The following is a 19,204-nucleotide window of genomic DNA, read 5'->3' as shown; positions in this document are numbered from 1 at the left end:
AGCGAATAATTTCCCCCGACTAAAAAAAGTTTCCTAACACGAACAACAAAAATTGTTCCTCTTGGAGACATGTTATAAATAGCTTTTGAAACCTGCGAAAACAGAGCTATTCTAACCCAAAAACAAAAGAAACCAACCGCAGAGATACACGGCTTTATTACTAAAATAATTCGATAGAAAACACACTTTTTTATTAAGTATACACGTTATAAGCTGGCTAAATTATAAAAAATATTAGTCATGTAATAAACATACCATGACCGTGAGAAAACGGCAAGCATATTATTTCTGGTTTGTTTTCCTGTAACAATTGTTTCACAGTTTTTAAGACAGGTTGTGGTTTCTGAGAGAAACGCCAACTTTGCGCATGTTGCCATAGCAACTTCATTTGTTTATGCATGTGCAGAGCTTTCAATAAAATGAACTAGCTAACATTGCAAATTTTTAATTCATGACGGGCAAGTATAATCGGTGTAATCAATTGATGTTGAGCTACTTTGTCTAAGCAGGGAATGGACATAGGTGTACCATCGTAAGTCTTTATTTACAATTAGTTATATAAGTCGTTAGCCCGTGGAAAAATCCACGGGTTCGCCCTTCCTTTTTATCCCGCATTGCGTGCGTCTCGCTATTGCGCAGCTAAGCTACCATTTTGCGTGACAGACAGACAGACAGACGTATGCGGGCATTAAAATATAGATGTAAGCCGCATATGCACGTTGCTATGTTATTGGTTCGTCTGTGACTCCTAGTTGTGGGGATCACGCTCGCTGCCAGAGGCAGTGTGTTAGCGAATTTAAAGTATCTCTACTTAAATTTGCTAGAGATTTATCGGTTATCATGTTAAACGAAGATCTTAAATATTTGATGTTTGATTCTTAGAAAGATAGACACAAACATTATGTTCAGTTTTTTTCTTATATATTTGTTTAGCTGATCAGTCTAACGGTTTGTTCAGAAAACTGGAAACGAGGTTGTGCGACCATCGGATCAAACAAGCGAATGAACTATCAAATGAAACCTGATCCCAGCGCCTGCGCCGACGCGATGTGGGAACAGGAGGTCTGGGGACAAAGCGGCATAAAAAGATGGTGACGACGGAGGCCGTCCTCTTTAAATTTCTAAGAAATCCCGTTAAAATGTCAATGAAATCGGACTTAACGAGAATCGAGTCACAAGCAACTTGACCACCGACATTTCTAATCGTAGTGAAATGAGAGCTGGAAACATCCAACCGGTAAAAACATAAAAAGGTTATATTAATAATTGTTTTCTATCAAAAAGTTTTTACAAAATATATCAAATATGCCTAAATATAACAACTAATTATAATCTTGAGACTAGCGATCAATAGATTTTGGGAGAAAAAAACTTTCGCTATTAAGTCATTTCATTTTTTTTTTCACAGTGCGAACTTTCGCGTTTTATGCCAAATATTGCAAAAGTGTTTTTCTTTGAAGTAGTGGACTTGATTGATGTCACTATACAACTTTGTACCTAATAAAAATCTCCAAGATTGGTAACTCATGTCGACTATACATTTTATGAACACTATGGAGATCAATTAATATTTTACAAAATGAAATAACCTCTGGTCAATATATACTCTAAGAAAAGTCGGAAACGAATTAAAGGGTGAAATATTTTCTTTTGTGGCTCACTTGTAATGCGAATTTTTTTACTTGAATCACATTTATTAAGATTGAGTCACATTTATTACAGAAAAACAGTTTGTTCAGTAGATGAGATGATAAATGATAAATTATATATACATGATGAATTTTATATTTCCCAGACAGTAGAGCGGTCATTTATTATGTCGGCACCAGTCTCCCTTAACACGTGTAATTGTTCATTTCTTAAGTTATTATAGACACAATACGGACATGCCATGGGTATTCGTATATCCGCTGCTTTGTAAAATTTCGCCATAGCTTCCGCAGTATTAACTAAAGATTCGGGTAACTCGTTCATCCGCGATTGAAACTCTGGAATCACTGTTTCTAACATGTAATATCGAGGTAAATTATGATTACAAGTGAACACTGTTGAATCAGGCTCATCTATACTAAGTTGTTTGTACGACTTGTTCTCATGCGCGTCCATATCAGACTGAACTTGATGAGCTATCGAAGCAGCTGCTAGAGTTGCAGCAACAGCGTTCGATAAACTAATGTACGGTTTGATGCTCAAGATCTTTCGTTTGTGTTCAATTATTTCTCTCAACATTTCATCTCTACTCAGTGTAGTTTCCTCAACCGGTGCGTACAAACACATATCAGTATAACCAATCACATCTTGATCTTCCGAACTTGATAGGAAATTATACCAGTTACTACCGGAATCCATCTGTGTAGTTACTTGTGAAAGCATGTCAATAAAAAACGTATCAGAAAACTTTTCGAATAATGCGTTTTGTTTTGTCACGTGATACAACGCAAATCGTAATGTCGGAGACGATACATTGTTGGGAGTACCAAGGTGCCTACAATAAAGAAGAGAAACTGAAAGTGACGAAAAGAAAACTATATTTTGACACATGCATCAATTAAGGGGCTATCCCCCCAAATTTTTTTAAATTTACAAAAATTTGAAAAAACATTTTAAGGTAACTTTTATCCCTCCTCAATCGTTTTCTGCTCTTAGAAAGACATAAAAATTAGTAAAAAACCTAAAAATTAAGATTTTGTACAACCCTTGCGATAACATGTCCCCTAAGCAACGGACTTTTGCCTATAAATCTCCCAATATTTTCCCTATCCCTCTGGTTCTTTTGGCAAAAAACGTTAGATTTGGGTACGAGGTTGCCCAAGGATCTAAATGTCCGTAAAAAACTCGATAGCAGAGGCTAAAATCATAATTAAACGAGCCTACAAACACGAGGCTATCAGTTTTCCTTTTCTACAGTTTATGCAGCCATGGGAAAAACTTTTAGAAAGAAATTTAGAACTAAAACCTTCAAAAAAAGAAAAGGATTTCATGGAAAAACTGTTAGAGAACAACCAGCCAGTGTAAATAATGTAAATACAGATAATGATAATGTAAATATGGATGTAAATGTGGATGTTGTGAATAGCGAACAAAACGTAAATAACGACACGTTGAATACGACTGTCTCCCAGAAAAAGGTTGTTGATTTGGATGCTAATACTACTACGAAGAAAGATATGATTACTGGTTACAGATTTGTGCACATGGAGATAATGTTATCTTTGTTCAAAGTTCTCACTTGTCCAAGTTGTTCTGATTTGGGAACGCTTGCCAAAAACACGGTACGTTGGACTAACCCAGTTAGAACTTGGTGTATTTGATGCGGTTGCAAATTTTAATATTGGTCGGAAAGCAAGTGTTATGGTATATGAACAAATGCAATTAGTTCCTGGTAGATAATCTTTTTGCGGTTGCCATAAACTTAATATGCGAATAAAGCGAATAAATATATCAAAGTACGAACCAACAAAAAACCGCAGGCAATTACGCAGAGGAAAAGCAAAGCAGAGATCTGACAAAAATAAAACATCTGAGGGAAATACTTATAAATCTGGTGCTTTTTAAACAGTTTTTTAATTTTCCCTTATGTACAGATATATGTACTAATTATATAAAATTTACATGTTTGCTTCATTTTTTGCTGATGTTAACTTTTAAATCAGTTTTTCTCCATTTTGTTTTTTTCCTCGCCGCCCTAAATATTTCTTGAACCGCTTAACAGATTTGCTTGAAATTTTCACAAATTGTTCTTCACTATAAAAGGCATACAATGAATGAGCACTTTTAGAAATAATACATTTAATGACTCTCTATGTACATTTATAGTTAATTTTTGCGTATTTTAAAACCGAAAGTTTGAAGAGCCGCCATTTTGAAATAAAGCTATTTAAAAAAAAATTGTTCATTCATTGCATAGAATCATATTTGAACTACTTATGTGTGCAATTTGAATTGGTTATGATGAACGAGTCCTGATTTATTTTGGCCAGGGGAAAGGACATAAATCACATTCTTGCTTAGTTACCAGTTGCTATGGCAACACCTACCCGCCATTATTAATTTTTTTAGAAAGTTTTTTTGATATACTTTCTGTTTATACTGAAAATTTGTTTAAAAAAAACGTTTTTGTAAATTTTTCTTTATTTAGGGGGATAGCCCCTTGTGACGAAAAGAAACTATATTTTGACACATGGATCATTTAAGTGGTCCTTCCTCTCTTGAATTAGCGAAAAAGGTACACTTTCGTCAAAAATAAACAAAACAAAAAAATAAGAAACTTTATCAAGAATATATGTTAGGGTGCATTGTTTTAAAAATCCCAAACATCAAAATATTTTGTTTTGTTTGCTGTCATATAAACAAGCTACTTCCTCACTCCCTCTTCAAATAAGCACAAGTCGAAACCATGTAAATTTTTAAGCGCCTGGCAATGAATTACGACAGTGATTTGAAACAGAAACCACGCAACATCAACCCCTTTAAATATAACGAAAATAAAACACACATACCCAAAAAACACTATAGTGTAAAGAGGGCATAATGATTCCAAATGCTTTCGAAGCAAATCTTCTAAACGACGGAAATTGAAATCTTCTTTCCTCCAGTACTGAAGTATCTAAATAGTTAAACACAAAAGCTAAACAAAGAAATAGACACTCCCCAAATATTTTATTATATTTTAAGGCTATGTTCACATCGTACAAAAATTTAATGGTTCATCTCGTCAGCCGGTTAAACGGTACCGATTAACTCTAACTGATTTATCTTTTGGTAAAAATTTTTTCTGTCAAAAAAACTCGCTTAACCAGTAAATCTAAGTACAAATATCATACGCACTGCATTTAAACAAGTCACCATGGCAACAAGGCTGCAATCTTCTTCCAAATCTTCACTTAAACGATCTTCAAATTTGCTAAAAAAACTAAGTCTGTATATTTCCACATAAATAGAATTAAAACATGTAAAAAGTATATGGAAATGGACAACACAAAGGAGCTTCATCTGAAAAAATTTTCTATGACCCAGGATGTAATTACGTAATGCGACCACAGTGACGTCATCAAACAAATCAGTCACATTGTGGTCAGTGGTTGAGGTTAGTTTATATCCGCTAGAATGTTGATTATCTGTCCTGGAACAAAATGTCTTACGCTTTATATAAGCATTACTTCGATACGAAATCATGCAGAATTGAGTACCGTAATGCTTCAAATAAGCGTCCGGGGCATTTATTAAATTGTTTGACATTTTGGGAGGCGTTTAAAAGAGGGGGGGGGGGGGGGGGTGCGTTTATTAAATTTTTTACACTTCGTCTCTTTTGCAGTTTTTAAGGATACATATGATATATATCTTCACAAAAAATCACGTTCTAGAAAATTTCCAACCTTAAACCTAAGATTTAGGAAAAAAGTAAGTATGTATACTTTTACTATCTTATGAGGGAGGGGCGTCTATTCGAGGGGGCGTTTATTCGAGGGGGCGTTTATTTGAAAAAATGACTGAAAAGGAGGGGCGTCTATTCGAGGGGAGCGTTTATTAGAAGGGAGCGTTTATTCGAAGCATTACGGTATGTGTAGATAGCTGTTTAAGTCAAACGCAATTGTCAGCCAAAGATAACCATTACAAAATTCCTAGGATCCATATATGGAATTTTTAATTTTTAAAACAAGGCTGTAGGTGTTGCTAGTTTAATCCTTTTAATCAGGTTATGAATGTTAAAAGATCTGCATTTTTCTAGTAGAAAAGGACGAAAACCAGTTAAATTCGCGTTCCATCGCAGAGAAAGAACTTATGGGACCGACATTAACAGGGGAAAAAAAGAAAAAAGAAAACAATGAAACTAAAGAGCGTACTTTAGAAAATCAGCCACAACCAAAAACATCTTCTCAAAATATGAATACTGGTCTATGACGTCATGTGAATTGCTTCTGTAATAGTTCTGTATAGATTGTGCTCGATACCCGAAAGCCTAAAATATAGACCAATTGAATTCCTTCAGTACAATATTGAAGTAAAATTATTTCATAATCACACTTTTATCTAAAATTTGTTTTTGACTCCAAACATTTCCAAATTTTTCATAAAACACGTAGTGCGTAGTAACTTAGATCCTAACCAATTGCGTATCGGATGTGTTCGTTTGGTTCGTTAGAGTATAAACGAAAAATGTAACATTTGAATTTGAATTACCTTGTCCCATTTCTCGTCTAGTTCATAACAAAACGACAAAACAAACCATTGCTTCGTACGAAGTGCATACCTAAATGAAGAAGCATAAAAATCAGAAGAAATATTACGTGCGAGTATTGTTCACCAAGAAGTAACCATAAGCGAAATTCTTTCTCTACCTACAACATAACAAACCTCTTAAACAACTGTAACCTATAGTAAACTTACTGTCCCATGCAGTCAAGATCATACAATCCCTTCAATTTGCTTAAGGATACCAACACAGCTTCACAACTGTACGGAGCTTGGTCGTGACCTGTAAAAATAACAAACACTTGGTGAAATAGCAGCGGGCTAAAATATGCCAGGTAAAAATTTGTTATCTTAAGATGCAAACAAAGACAAGTCACAGTCTGGTAAAACACCAACGGAGAAGTCATATTACTCACCCACAGTGGATAAATCTGGCAAGTCATAATTTTGGTCGAACATGAATTCACGTTTTAAGCTCTAAAATATGAAATCCGAAAAACATTAATAACAGTTCGATGGCATAGTTATGTAAAGGTTAATGAAGATCCGCTCCCAATGCGTAACTCATAACTGACTCTAGCTACACCAGCGAATGTGACAATATGAATTCTTTTAATAAGTGATTATCATGAGAGGGGAGAGTTCGACTGGATAGGTATTTAGTCGAGCGATTGTTATCACTGTAAAGTTTCAGTAGCTTAAGCAGTATCCTTAAATGCACTCTATAATCTTCCCATACAGGACCGAGAGGTTACCCTGGGTCAAGCTCCACCTAAATTTGCTTCTTCCTGCACTGCTGGGCATTAAAGATTAGTAGGGAAACAAACTGAAAGTAATAAAGATTTCATTCTCGCACCTGGGTAGAGTCAACACTGACTTGATCAAAATGTATAGGCAGACCCGGAACTGGTGTTGGTGCCAACACGGAGAAGACAGATCGTCTTGCTACCGAGGTGGTGGGTGCAGCATCGTTCTCAATTCCAATCTTAAAAAGGAAATTTTTAATAATCAGTTAGCAGAGGCTTATCATATAAAGTACTTCTTTTTTAAAAAAAATTAGTCCCTTGTAACCTTCTGTCAAAATTTTTTAATAAGACAAGATTTTCTCAAACAACACGAATACCGAATATACAGTTTCATTAACGACAAAGAAATATCTGAAAATATTATTCCCATCCTTATTGTTTATCTCAAATACAAATGCAACGAAATGAAATTTTCACTTCAGTATAACATGTCAAAAATATATTATGGGACATCCGTGTAAGCATTTTTTACTGACCTGATCGATCCTCCGATCTTAACGGGCGAGTATATCCGTTTGATGAAATAAAAGTAAAGCTGCTTGGTGCATCGCTAACATACTGCTTAGTGAGTGGAATACAATCAACACTCAACTGGACTGCAAGTCACAAACGAACACACTACAATATGTTAGCGACACAAGTATGTTAGTGATACACACACTATGTTAGCGATATATGCAATATATTAGCGACGCACGCAATATGTTAACGACGCACGCAATATGTTAGCGACACACGCAATATGTTAGCGACACACGCAATATGTTAGCGACACACGCAATATGTTAGTGACACACGCAAAATGTTAGCGACACACGCAATATGTTAGCGATACACACACTGTGTTAGCAATATATGCAATATGTTAGCGACACACGCAATATGTTAGCGACACACGCAATATGTTAGCGACACACGAAATATGTTAGCGACACACGCAATATGATAGCGACACATGTAATATGTTAGCAACACATGCAATATGTTAGCAACACACGCAATATGTTAGCGATACAAGCGGATAGCTTATTTCAAGTGAAAAGGTATTTGGAACAAAAAACTTACCAAGCCACCATCTGATCTTCCCCATGCTAACACTTGATCTTCGCTATCTACACACAGCGAAAATTCACTACCAGCTGCAACACCAACAACAGATCGACGAGATAATGCTTTCACAAGACGAGGGGCGGGCTAAATGAAGGAGCAACCATATCAAAAATATAAGCACAATAAAGCGATCCAACGAGTACGTCATTTAATAGACAAATATTCAACTAAGATGTTTCTAGTGTCATATAGTATATTAAAAAAAGTTTTCTTCGATATTTTATTAACCCTAAAAAAACAGGTCCAGCAAATATGCATGCAGAAACAGGCAAAAATAGCGTTGAACACCCGTACACTTTAGGAGTAGGTTGCCATGAAAAGTCCTCCGCAGGTTTTGGGAAGAGAATGAATTGGGCTGCCAAAAGGTACCAAATGCGAATCATCTAGGTCCCGTCCTATGTATCAATCTGAAAAAGGGATGTTTTCAATCGTCCTTTGTGGGTTAAAATAAGTAAATTCAACAACAAGAAAATTTGCATGAACTTGGCAACTGTTCCCATAGCAGCATGGAGTACACCAAAAAAATACCTGTTCAATTTTATTGTAGTGTCCTAATTGTCCACAGTCATTGCATCCCCACGTGTACACATAATTCATTGACGTCAATGCCATGTAATGCCAATTACCACAAATCAACTAAAAATAGAAAATGACTCATCCTTTAAGAAAGTAAAAAAGTCGGTCAGTTTTGCGCCTTACAAAGATTGCAAGATTAGGTGGGTTCATTTTTTCTCACTATGTATTGCAAACTACATCTCTTTACAGCAGTCCCAAGAGGACTGGGGGCAAGGGGACTGGGGGGCAAGGGGACTATGGTCAATTTAAGTCAAAAACACTGATAGTCACACTATATCAGAAGTCATTTTAAGGGTCTGAGATCAAAAGACAACAACAGATACATTTGAGTGGACCTTGTTATGAATTACTGAGATCCACTTAAAACTGAATATTGTAATATGTGATGGAAACAATGGAGACCTGGATAATAGGTTGTTGCAATTTGAAAGGTAAATCTTCTGGAAGATAACGATGACTAATATCTGTTGTGTTGCTCGCCATTTGACGTCCATAACTTGCACTTTCAGCTTTCTAGAAAGAAAAACACCTTAATGACATGAATTGTTAAAACGCCACATGGGAAGAAAGCACCATATAAAGATTAGTGTGTATAAAAAAAATCGAATATGCTCCATTGTAGAGAGTTTTTTCGGCATAAAATACTATACCTCCCCACATGGATCACTCTATAGACCATAACGCCTTATTCGTTTATCTACACAGCATGAGCTTTAATGACAAAGACATGTCCAGCAAAATAAAGGATTACAAAAATGCTTACACCACAAATATGGAATTGATGATAATTTCTTCCCCAACAGAAAATTGTTTGGTCTTCAGAAACAGCTAGCTGAAAAGTGTAATGTTGTGCTACATGATAACTTCATATTGTGAGACTTTCTTTTTATTTCAATCCTTTCCAGTTTAAGAATTGAACAGTCATACATACAAATGGGGCATATAACACATAAAGTGTACCAATGTTAAATACAAATCACTTAAAGCACAATACCAGTAATTGTTAGTACATGGAATAAGAGAATTTATATCGAAAACCACAAGGCGGATGAAAATTATCAAAACTCTGTTTCGACCACTCACAGTTTCAAATGATCCACATGCGATCAAATAAATAGAATCATGCGCCAAAGACTCTACTAGCTGTGGTGTAGTCCTTTTAGTATTTACACCTATACCAAGTTGACCATATAAACCTTAAATAAAAAAATGTGTAACACTATTGGTTGGTGAAATCTATAATTTATTAGCTGAGACAGAGAGAGAGCTCAATACTAGAACGTATTATTTATGACAAGATTTGTATATCATCATGTTACAGGAAATAAACACATACCAGCACCAAATGTAAACACTTGACCCTGAACAGAAAAAAAAAATTTAAAATAATGTCAATAATTGTTAATTATTTATATTATTTTTTTGGGATTATCTGGTTTTGTTTTGTTGCCATTGCAATCTTGTGTTATTATGAAAGAAGAAAGTGCGTTACCATGGAAGAAAGTAAACAAAACTTACTCTGCTAGTTAAAACTGCTGAATGGGCGTAACCGCCAGCTATTTGAATAACTCGATGACCTTTAAGTAGATGAATAAACTGTGGTGTGACTTGGTTTTCATTGCATTTTAAACCAAGTTGGCCATGCACACCCCATCCCCATGAAAAGGCTTTGTAATCTGTTGTTACAGCTAAGGAGTGGTATTGCCCACATACAATAGAATTGACTTGTTTACTGCTCAGATCAGATAATAAGACAGGTCGACTTCGTTTTCGTGTATCCCCAACACCAAGCTAAAATTTAATGAAGGAGGAATTGAGATTAAATACCGTTCTTACCATAGGTTGAAATTCACCAACCAAGCACTGCTCCTACATTCATAACGGGGAATACATTCATAACGGGGAAAAATATCTCATGACTTGGACACAGGCAACAAAGATACTTAAACTAACCTGTCCATGTTTATTTGACCCCCATGCAAATACCTAAACCGAAATAAAAACGATTCTGAATATCGCCATCTTGGCTTGTGTATAATGAGAAATTCTTAAAAAACTTCGATAAGGTAACTGCTAAGTCAGTAGTCTGATAAAAAAGGGTTGATAAAAACATGCTTACTCCTTCTTGACACAATGCTATTGTATGTAATGCTCCACAAGCCACTGACAAAACTTGAATACTAAAAAAAAGAGAATATAATTTCGTATAAAAAGTAGTTAGAAATGTCATCTGTCCACAATTTGCACTGAAACATTATAAAACAAATATCTAAAATTATAAAACGTTTCTAGTAAAGTCTTCTTCCCCATGACATTAATATAAAATTTTGAGATTATAATACGTCTTGTATGTTATTCATTCGTTTTTATGCATCCATTATTTCATTCTCCACCTATTTTGGCTCTGTCTTCATGTTATTCTTCACGTTAGTAGACCCAATTTCACAAAAATGCATCATTTTTGCATTTTTTCTCGTTCTTAATGATCTGTAAGCTAATGAACTACAAGCTATTTTAAGTGCAGAAACCTTCGTAAATTCCTCGAGCTTTCCCATCTTACAAACGAAAACATGATTTGTGAAAATTAATACTTTAACAATACAGCACTACACTTAACATTCATCAGAAAAAAACGAAGTCGTTTTAGCATATCCATTTATTAAATATCATTGCTTGTGGTGTAGCGATATTTTGGAAATGTTTTATTATACCTGTGACATGACTAAAATCTTTATCAAGTTTAAGATATCTAAGTTTGACCATAACGTTAGATCGTTCATCGGTTTAGAATTAACAATAGAGACTAAATCCAAAATGCGATTCCGTGGTATTAATATTTAGACTAGGGTGAACATAGCAAAGTCTAAAGTCATGATTAGTAGCATTCCAGATAAGTGTGACCTTGTAGTTGGAAAGTGGTTTGTGGAGTTTGCAGGAAAGGGGTTGGTAGTAACTCAATTTTTTGTCAGACTTGCACGCATTGGGTACATAGAAGTGCAGTAGTATTGGTGGGAGGTTAAGAGCTGACATTCAGTTTGTATGCAAGCATCGCAAAGGTGAGATTTTAGAGAATGAAGTATTTCCAGCTTTAATGATGTACAACAGTGGCTCGTTAGAGATAGTTGAGAACTTCTGTTACTTAGGTGATATGTTGGGCAGTGAAGGGGGTGTTGGAAGAAGTGTTACTTGCAGGATAGGTTCTGCTTGGAAAAAGTTACTTCCTTTGTTGACTGAGTCTTGTCAATTGAGGTAAAAGGTAGGTTGTATGAGGCCTGTGTAAGAAGTGTTATGTTGTACGGTAGTGAGACATTGGCAATGAAGCAGGAAGATCTTGACCGTTTAGAAAGGAATGATATGAGAATGGTTAGGTGGATGTGTAATGCCAGTCTGACAGACAGAAAGGGTTCAGATGAGCTAAGAAGCAGGCTAAGTATCCGTATAATTAAAGATGTTATCCAGATAAGAGGATTGAATTGGCACTTGGAAAGAATGAAGGAGGATAGTTGGGTAAGAAAGTGTAGAGACTTGATAGTTCCTGGGGCAAAGCCCAGAGGCAGGTCAAGAAAGACTTGGCAAAAGGTTATAAGGACAGACTTGATACAGAGGAAGTTGAGTTTAGATCTAACACAGTCTAGATCAGATTGGAAGAGGGTCATTAGTATACCCCGTCCAACTCATGCTAGCATGGAAAACGGAAGTTAAGCCAAGAATGATGATGATGATAAAGATGATGACCAGCCAGGGAACCTGGAGTCAAAATGCCGAGTTAAGCCACAAGTAACTGTGTTACCTGGTGTTGAACGCCTGAAAGAGCGATTAATATGAAGTGTAAACTGTGCCACACATTTAGGTGAAGTGCTGTAGTATAGTATGTCATAAATTGAGTGAGGCGTAAAACATTATGGTGTTTTTAAAAATAGGCACACAACATTATGATCCTTCCAGTGTAATATATTTTTAAAAATATAACTTTTCACAATCTTAGCTGAAATAAAAACACAGTTTACAACTCATTGCTCCCCTGTTATAGCAAAAACAGTTGGCCAACCTTTTTTATTTTTCACAGCTAAAAGTTCAAACATACTCTGGACTGAGGGATTAGTACAGGCAAACAATGACACATATCCATATAGGCATAATACCCTTTTTTTAAAAAAAAAACTTTATCGTAACTTGGGATAAACAGAAACTCAGAAAACAGCCATCATTAACACTGGACTGAGCGGTTAGTAAAGGTAAACTGTGTCGTCAATGTGTTTAGGCGTAATACCCTTTTCAAAAAAACTTCAGTTTAAATAAGAAGACGGGAAAAACAGCCTGTTGTTACCATGTCCAGCTAAAAAAATTACTCAGCAATTCTATTTTGTGGAGTAAGTTTTCATGACACTAATAAAAGGTGTCACTACCTACTAACTGCACTTAGCATAAGAAATATTGATTTAGAATTTTGTTGTAGCTAGCCAAACACCATTTGGCTCCTTTTACTCTTCCGACAGAAGTAGCTAAAGAGCTAGCTAGAAGAAAGCCACAACCCCAACATAAAAATAAATAATAGTAAACTTTAAAATAATAAGAATAAATAAGGCTAGCTACAGCTAGCTGACTTCAGCAGGATGCTGCCTTGAAATCTATGTTAGCTAGCTAAAATCTTGAAATTGTTTTGTTTCAGATTAACACATGGCTAGAAAACGTGATGATATTTTCATCTCCATATGTGAAAACATAGACACAATGAAGAGAATATCCTAAACGCTGATAGAACTGAAATTTAGGCAGTTAAATAATTATACTGACCGAACCAAATATTCCTCTTCCCTCAAAAAAATTTTGATTTACAGGTTGGTGAAAAAGGCGAGTATAACAAATATGGCGTCAAAATTGGTCCCTCGAAAGAAACGACTTGTACCTTAACCCCTAGAGCTTGTTAAAAACATAACTGGAAACGAAAATTTGAAGAAGTATCTAGCATAGCTCATCAAATAATATTAAAACAACAGTCTATAACAATATTTGTGATTAAATTCGTAACGCAGTCTTTACTTTTTGCCAATTTCACGAATATCAAGGTACGCACACAGCCGGCGTAGCGCTAGGTCATGGGGTCAGGATGTCGTGACGTTACGGCAATCGGTTAAAATGAAGGACAAGGAGAAGGAGAAGAAGAAGAAGGAAACAACCGCTCATTTAAATAAGATTTCTGATACATCCGAAATCTTAATGAGAATTTGCTTTCTTCGTGATTGACCATACCGCTGCAAAACCATAACAAGTTTTTTTGCTGTGGAATTCAAGTTTATTGTGCAAATTAAAGAGTTATTTCTTAGAGACTTTCACCCTGCATATATGACGCTAATCGTCTCTAAATTGGTGTGTGTTAATATTATGATGGACGCTACCGTAAGATGAAACATGATCTGCATACTAGTGAGTTTAATGAAAACTTACCCGTGCATGTGAAGACTCTCTACTCTCATTGGTTGACTGATGGACCGTTCTTCAACAAGATCACCGTGACCTAATCTAAATAAGAATTTGTAGCACATGAAAGTCCATCTGTCAGGTTAAGAATGGTTCGAAACTTATGCTTAAGGTGGACTCTTCCACATAGTAACTAGATTGCCAAAAACACAAATAAGATGAAATACAGAATGAAATTCATGCCCTGTGCTAATAAATGCAGGACATAAGTTCGTACACCCAAGAAAATTATTTCTCTTTCTTTATTTAGCAATTGTTTATTTTCTTAAAGGGAACCCAAGGTACAAAATGATGTTGGACTTATATTATAGAGCTTAAAAAGTTAGCTAGCAAGTATTTTTAAATTTTTTAAAAAGCTCTTTTCGTTCTTACGATATTCAAATTTAAAGAATTTTAGATTATGCTGCATAATGTCAAAATTTGCTATTACTGAAATATGAAATCATAATTTATGCATCATAATTAAATCTGAAATTCTTTAAATGTGAATATCTTGAGACAAAAAAAAGCTTTTTAAAAAATTTAAAAAGACTTTTTAGCTAACTTTTTAAGCTCTATAATATAAGTCCAACATCATTTTATACCTTGGGTTCCCTTTAAGATAATTAGCTCTAATACAAAATAAAAAATAAATCAGCACTTTTCCAAAACATTTTTTCTAGTTTTTCAAGTATTTCCAAAAACCGTAGCGTACCTTCCAAAGCTTGCTCTTCCCCATGTGTACAATTCTTTATCACCAGTCACAAATGCAAGATGGTGACGTCCACACGCCACCTTAACACGCGACATCTCTGATACAAGCAGCTCGTTGCTACCCATACTATCCGACTAAAAATAAAAAATTAAGCTTTGTCTAACCAAATTTGAAATTTGACTGCAGGCTTTTGGAATATCTGCTTTAGGACGAGGTGTAAAAGATATAACCGCGACAAGTGTCACACTTACACGCATGTAGATTGAATTTGACCAACTTAATTGACCAGAAAGATGTCTTGAAATCAACTTTCTAAATAAACAAACACAAGACATGTAACATATAAAAAGTTTAACTTTCACTATTATGCTCAGAAAAAAAATCCAACCGCACTCATGGCCGTTATAAAATTTAGGTGTGCTAAAAGCGTTATCTTAAGCTTGATTTGCCTAATATTGTTTTTAAGTGTGCTTCAGGTGAAAATGATGACTGATTCTGGAGGTTTGACTATAGGAAATATTAAGGAAAAACGCATCTCTTCTCCATGTAGTAGTCTAACCACTATAGTGTGACTTTAAAGTCCAGTGGCTAACCTTGAGAGGAGTGAATACTTTAAAAAAAGTAAATCTACGACACTTGCAGTGACAAACTAAAAACAATTGATCTCAATTGCTATTTTTACAGTACATACCATATGAAAATGATAACTATGAAAAATACATACAGATCAGGTAGTGCTGTTCCCTTTCTTCTTGAGTTCAATGCAATGATGGATTTTAAAAAAACAACAATAATATCTGAAGTGGTTGGTAAAGTTGGATCATCCTGCATAACAAAAAATTCAAACATATTTATGCAGTCAAAGTGTTATTTATTAAAAAAGAAATAATGCAGCAATGAGGGTTTAAATTAGCAGGTCGCAATTCGTAATTGGTGAATCATTCTACAAAGACAATGTTAAAATTAGGAATTTCATTTTTCATCTATCGTTCGTATCACCTATCTCTATAATGTTTGTTGTAACAAAATAAGGGGCAAGGGATGAATGGAAAGTGGTCTATAGTGCTTCCAGGCCACAGCTGTAAGGTGGTTTCTCTATAGTCAGCAAATTGCGAATTGACTTTATACTTCTAATATAAACTCTGGAGATGCAAATAAAATTTAAGAATTTTAAGATGTCGATCATATATATTTAGGGCCTGAAATATTTTAAAGATGATTAAAATTAAAAACTTTGTTCTCAAAGTCAAAAATGCAATGACATTTGGAAGGAAATAAAATTGTGCAACAACTTACGACGATCGTTGATGTTGTAGAGTTAAGCGATAAAGATGAATTTGATCTAAAGAAAAATAAATTTAAAAAGATGCTACACTAAACAATATTTCATAGATTAAACATATTTTATCCGTAATTCCATAACATTTTTTTGTGTGTTAAACCTGTCCCTTATATAATATCTATAAAACTGGTGAGACAATATATCCAGTCCAATCAGAGTGCAAGGCGAAATCATTTTACCATATGAAAAATTATTGTATACTGTACAGCACATACACAAATTTACAAAGATGACAGATATATTTTTTTTAGAACAAGATATTTTATTTGCACAAATTACAACTGAGATACACTTTTAATGCAATCTGGTTACAATAAGAAAAGAAAACAACATGACTATGGACAATTATATAAACAAGCTAAATATGGCAAGATGGATACAAATTACCTTTTTCTTCTGTTAGAATCCACTTTCTCAAGGATTGGTTTAATAAATTGTCTCGATGGATCAAATACTCTTGCAATTTGAAGCAGTGTCGATTCTTCTACTTTCAGTAGTAATCGAGACACAATGTTGATAAACTTCTTTGTTACATCAGGCTAATAACAACTTGCTTATAAATATTATCCCTACAAATGATTATCCAGATGACACTACTTACAAATGACAATTAAAATTAAAATGACATATAATAAAATAAGAGAGAGGATAGTATTAGCAGAGAAATATTTAAAATGTTTATTTTTACCTGAGCTAAGAGAAATTTCGCTGCATCTTCTGGTTTCATGTGTTGTATGAACACACCTTAAAACAGAAAAAAGATTATATTGAAAAAATATGCTATGTATGAGAAAACAGTGAAGTCTTTTTTATATAAGCAACATCAGTTTTATTTCTGTCCCAGTTGCTAAGAAGTTAAGCTAAATATTCATGAAGTTTCAACATTTCAATAAATTTTCTAGTCTCGTTTGTTAGTAAGAGGATATCTTAACCTTATTTTAACTTTATTTTGATGTTTTTATTCATAGAAAAAGACTTTTCATTCTTTATATTTTTTTTTAAGTTTTAAGATTATTCAGATTTAGACATAGGTTGCTAAACTTTAAATTATCACCCTACTCAATTCTTCAGCTTAGGCTTTTTACTCAAATCTCAACTTTAGCCCCTATAAAAAAACTCAAATCTCAACTTGTTGCTTATAAAAAAAACAAAATGTGGAATATAGGCTACCTACTTAAGGCTTCATATTTGATTGTGTAGTGTGGAAAAGCATAAAACATATAAAGCTTTTACCGTTGGAAGCTTTGCATATGACATCTCCATAACCACAATCCAAAAGCATGTGCTGCACAGTTCGAGTTAACATAAATAAACCACAAGAAGACAGTTTATCCAACGCATCACTTATTCTACCTCGTGTCTGTAACAAAAAATACAAATCATTCAATATTAAAACCCAGTCATAATTTATACTTGATGCAAACATACTCCAAATATCAAGTAGAGACAATAAAAAAGAATAAACTATCATAGGAATCTCTTATTACGTGAAACAGTAAGGTTTGACCCATATGTAGCAAGTAAACTGTTTTTATGCTTAAACAAGTAATAGTGATGGGCAATTTATACACCAAAAACTTATTTATATAAAATTGTTAAGAATACTTTAAAAACACTAATTAATAGGGAAATTGTGAAGAGATCAATAAAATAATCAGAGCAAGTTCCTTCACTGTCATATACAATAAAAGTTATTCATTAGAATCAACATTTTAAAATTTTAAAACACGTTGCACAAAAGCATGCTATAGGATTTTTGCTAACCTTTGCCACTTCAAACAAATTATCAATCAAGCCATATGAAGCAAGTAAATCCATGGCCAGTTGCTCATCATAATCAAAATTATCATAGATAAATGATCTAAAAATAAACAGAGCAATGCAGTTCCAATAAAATCAGGGCGGAGATGGTGTAGTGGCAGGGCATTCGGCTTGTAATCATAAGGTTTTAGGTTTGAGTCCCCACTTAGGCGCACTTTAAATGTAGTGTTGTCAGACCATTTGGTGCCATCTACTAACCACTAATCGGCTTGTGTGACAGGCAATCAAGTTAGAGCAATGCTATACGTATATCCCTACCGCTAATGTAACATTTTGCAATCGGAGGGGAGGAAGAGGCAGCTGTTAGGATGAAATCTCCAAGGACGATAAAACTTCCCTTTACTTACTTTTAAACTTACTAGAAACTTTAAAACTACTGTACAAAGTTGTTAAATTAAAAAATTTAAATTAAAAATTACGATAACAAACATGAGCGTAAAAAACAACAAAAACAACAATACTTGAAAGAATCTGCTAAATTTTTAGAGAACGTTCCTGATCTTTGACTTTCAAGTGCCTAAAAAAATGTATTAAAAAATTATCAGGTTGCATTGATAAAATATTCTTTTATACAGGGTTCAGACAAAGGCTGACAAAATAAATCCCTGTGTTTCCCTGAGTTTTTACTCGTTTTGAAGGCATTTTCCCCTGAAAAAGACCTGGTTTTGGTACCTTTTTTCCCTGAGCAAATATAAGTAGAAAACGTTAATGTCAAATATAAATCTTGTTACTTTAACAAATTGTTTAAAACAAAATCTAACAATATAAACATGAGTTGTAAGTGTAATAAACAAAATATGGTTTGTAAAAACTTTTCAAATATAGGAAGAAAACATCAGTCAGTTGCCAACAATGAGAATTAGAAAACTAAAACAAAATATGAACGAGTGCAGTAAAAATTACAGTATCTTAAAAATGTCTTCTGCAGGGACAGGGATAGTTAATAAAAACAAATATCATATAACATGTAAGAGTTGAATAGCATATGCGGGTATAAGACTCATTTTCAAAACTCATTTACCAAAATTAAATTTGTTGAAAACAGTACATAGCTTGCCATAGCCAGAATATTAGAGCTGGGGATCGTGAATAGGTAAAATTATAAGCCATTTAAAAATCTTAAAAATTACTTTAGATTTAAACAGAATTAGGGCGTAAAAAGGTGGCAAAGCTGACAAAAAAAAT

At 34.3% G+C, this 19,204-nt stretch overlaps 1 protein-coding gene across 4 annotated transcripts in view; it reads right to left on the bottom strand.

Annotated features, from left to right (window-relative positions):
* Window positions 1-1,298: 1,298 nt before the first annotated feature.
* The window catches only part of LOC130624943 (uncharacterized), a 36,020-nt gene continuing 18,114 nt past the window's right edge, over window positions 1,299-19,204 (bottom strand). For 2 of the 4 annotated variants that reach the window (XM_057440003.1, XM_057440002.1), the window contains exons 17-43: window positions 18,481-18,536; window positions 17,963-18,059; window positions 17,432-17,558; window positions 16,887-16,942; window positions 16,586-16,737; window positions 16,153-16,198; window positions 15,581-15,681; window positions 15,108-15,168; window positions 14,857-14,990; window positions 14,130-14,204; window positions 10,804-10,864; window positions 10,638-10,670; window positions 10,203-10,475; window positions 10,021-10,045; window positions 9,768-9,880; window positions 9,448-9,516; window positions 9,087-9,197; window positions 8,637-8,744; window positions 8,064-8,192; window positions 7,049-7,177; window positions 6,609-6,669; window positions 6,388-6,475; window positions 6,181-6,250; window positions 5,844-5,959; window positions 4,828-4,912; window positions 4,500-4,606; window positions 1,299-2,485 (exon numbers count right to left, since the gene is read on the bottom strand). In XM_057440003.1, the coding sequence (XP_057295986.1) occupies window positions 1,783-2,485; window positions 4,500-4,606; window positions 4,828-4,912; window positions 5,844-5,959; window positions 6,181-6,250; window positions 6,388-6,475; window positions 6,609-6,669; window positions 7,049-7,177; window positions 8,064-8,192; window positions 8,637-8,744; window positions 9,087-9,197; window positions 9,448-9,516; window positions 9,768-9,880; window positions 10,021-10,045; window positions 10,203-10,475; window positions 10,638-10,670; window positions 10,804-10,864; window positions 14,130-14,204; window positions 14,857-14,990; window positions 15,108-15,168; window positions 15,581-15,681; window positions 16,153-16,198; window positions 16,586-16,737; window positions 16,887-16,942; window positions 17,432-17,558; window positions 17,963-18,059; window positions 18,481-18,536 (3,186 nt within the window). In that variant the 3' untranslated portion in view covers window positions 1,299-1,782. Of the gene's footprint in view, window positions 2,486-3,229; window positions 3,412-4,499; window positions 4,607-4,827; window positions 4,913-5,843; window positions 5,960-6,180; window positions 6,251-6,387; window positions 6,476-6,608; window positions 6,670-7,048; window positions 7,178-8,063; window positions 8,193-8,636; window positions 8,745-9,086; window positions 9,198-9,447; window positions 9,517-9,767; window positions 9,881-10,020; window positions 10,046-10,202; window positions 10,476-10,637; window positions 10,671-10,803; window positions 10,865-14,129; window positions 14,205-14,856; window positions 14,991-15,107; window positions 15,169-15,580; window positions 15,682-16,152; window positions 16,199-16,585; window positions 16,738-16,886; window positions 16,943-17,431; window positions 17,559-17,962; window positions 18,060-18,480; window positions 18,537-19,204 lie in introns of all 4 variants that reach the window. The other 2 variants (XM_057440005.1, XM_057440004.1) reach the window with 2 other exon arrangements.

Source organism: Hydractinia symbiolongicarpus, chromosome 14 (genome assembly GCF_029227915.1).
Source record: "Hydractinia symbiolongicarpus strain clone_291-10 chromosome 14, HSymV2.1, whole genome shotgun sequence".
NCBI lineage: Eukaryota > Metazoa > Cnidaria > Hydrozoa > Anthoathecata > Hydractiniidae > Hydractinia > Hydractinia symbiolongicarpus.
The sequence above is the reverse complement of the archived record's forward strand: the minus strand, read 5'-3'. Positions and strand labels throughout refer to the sequence as shown.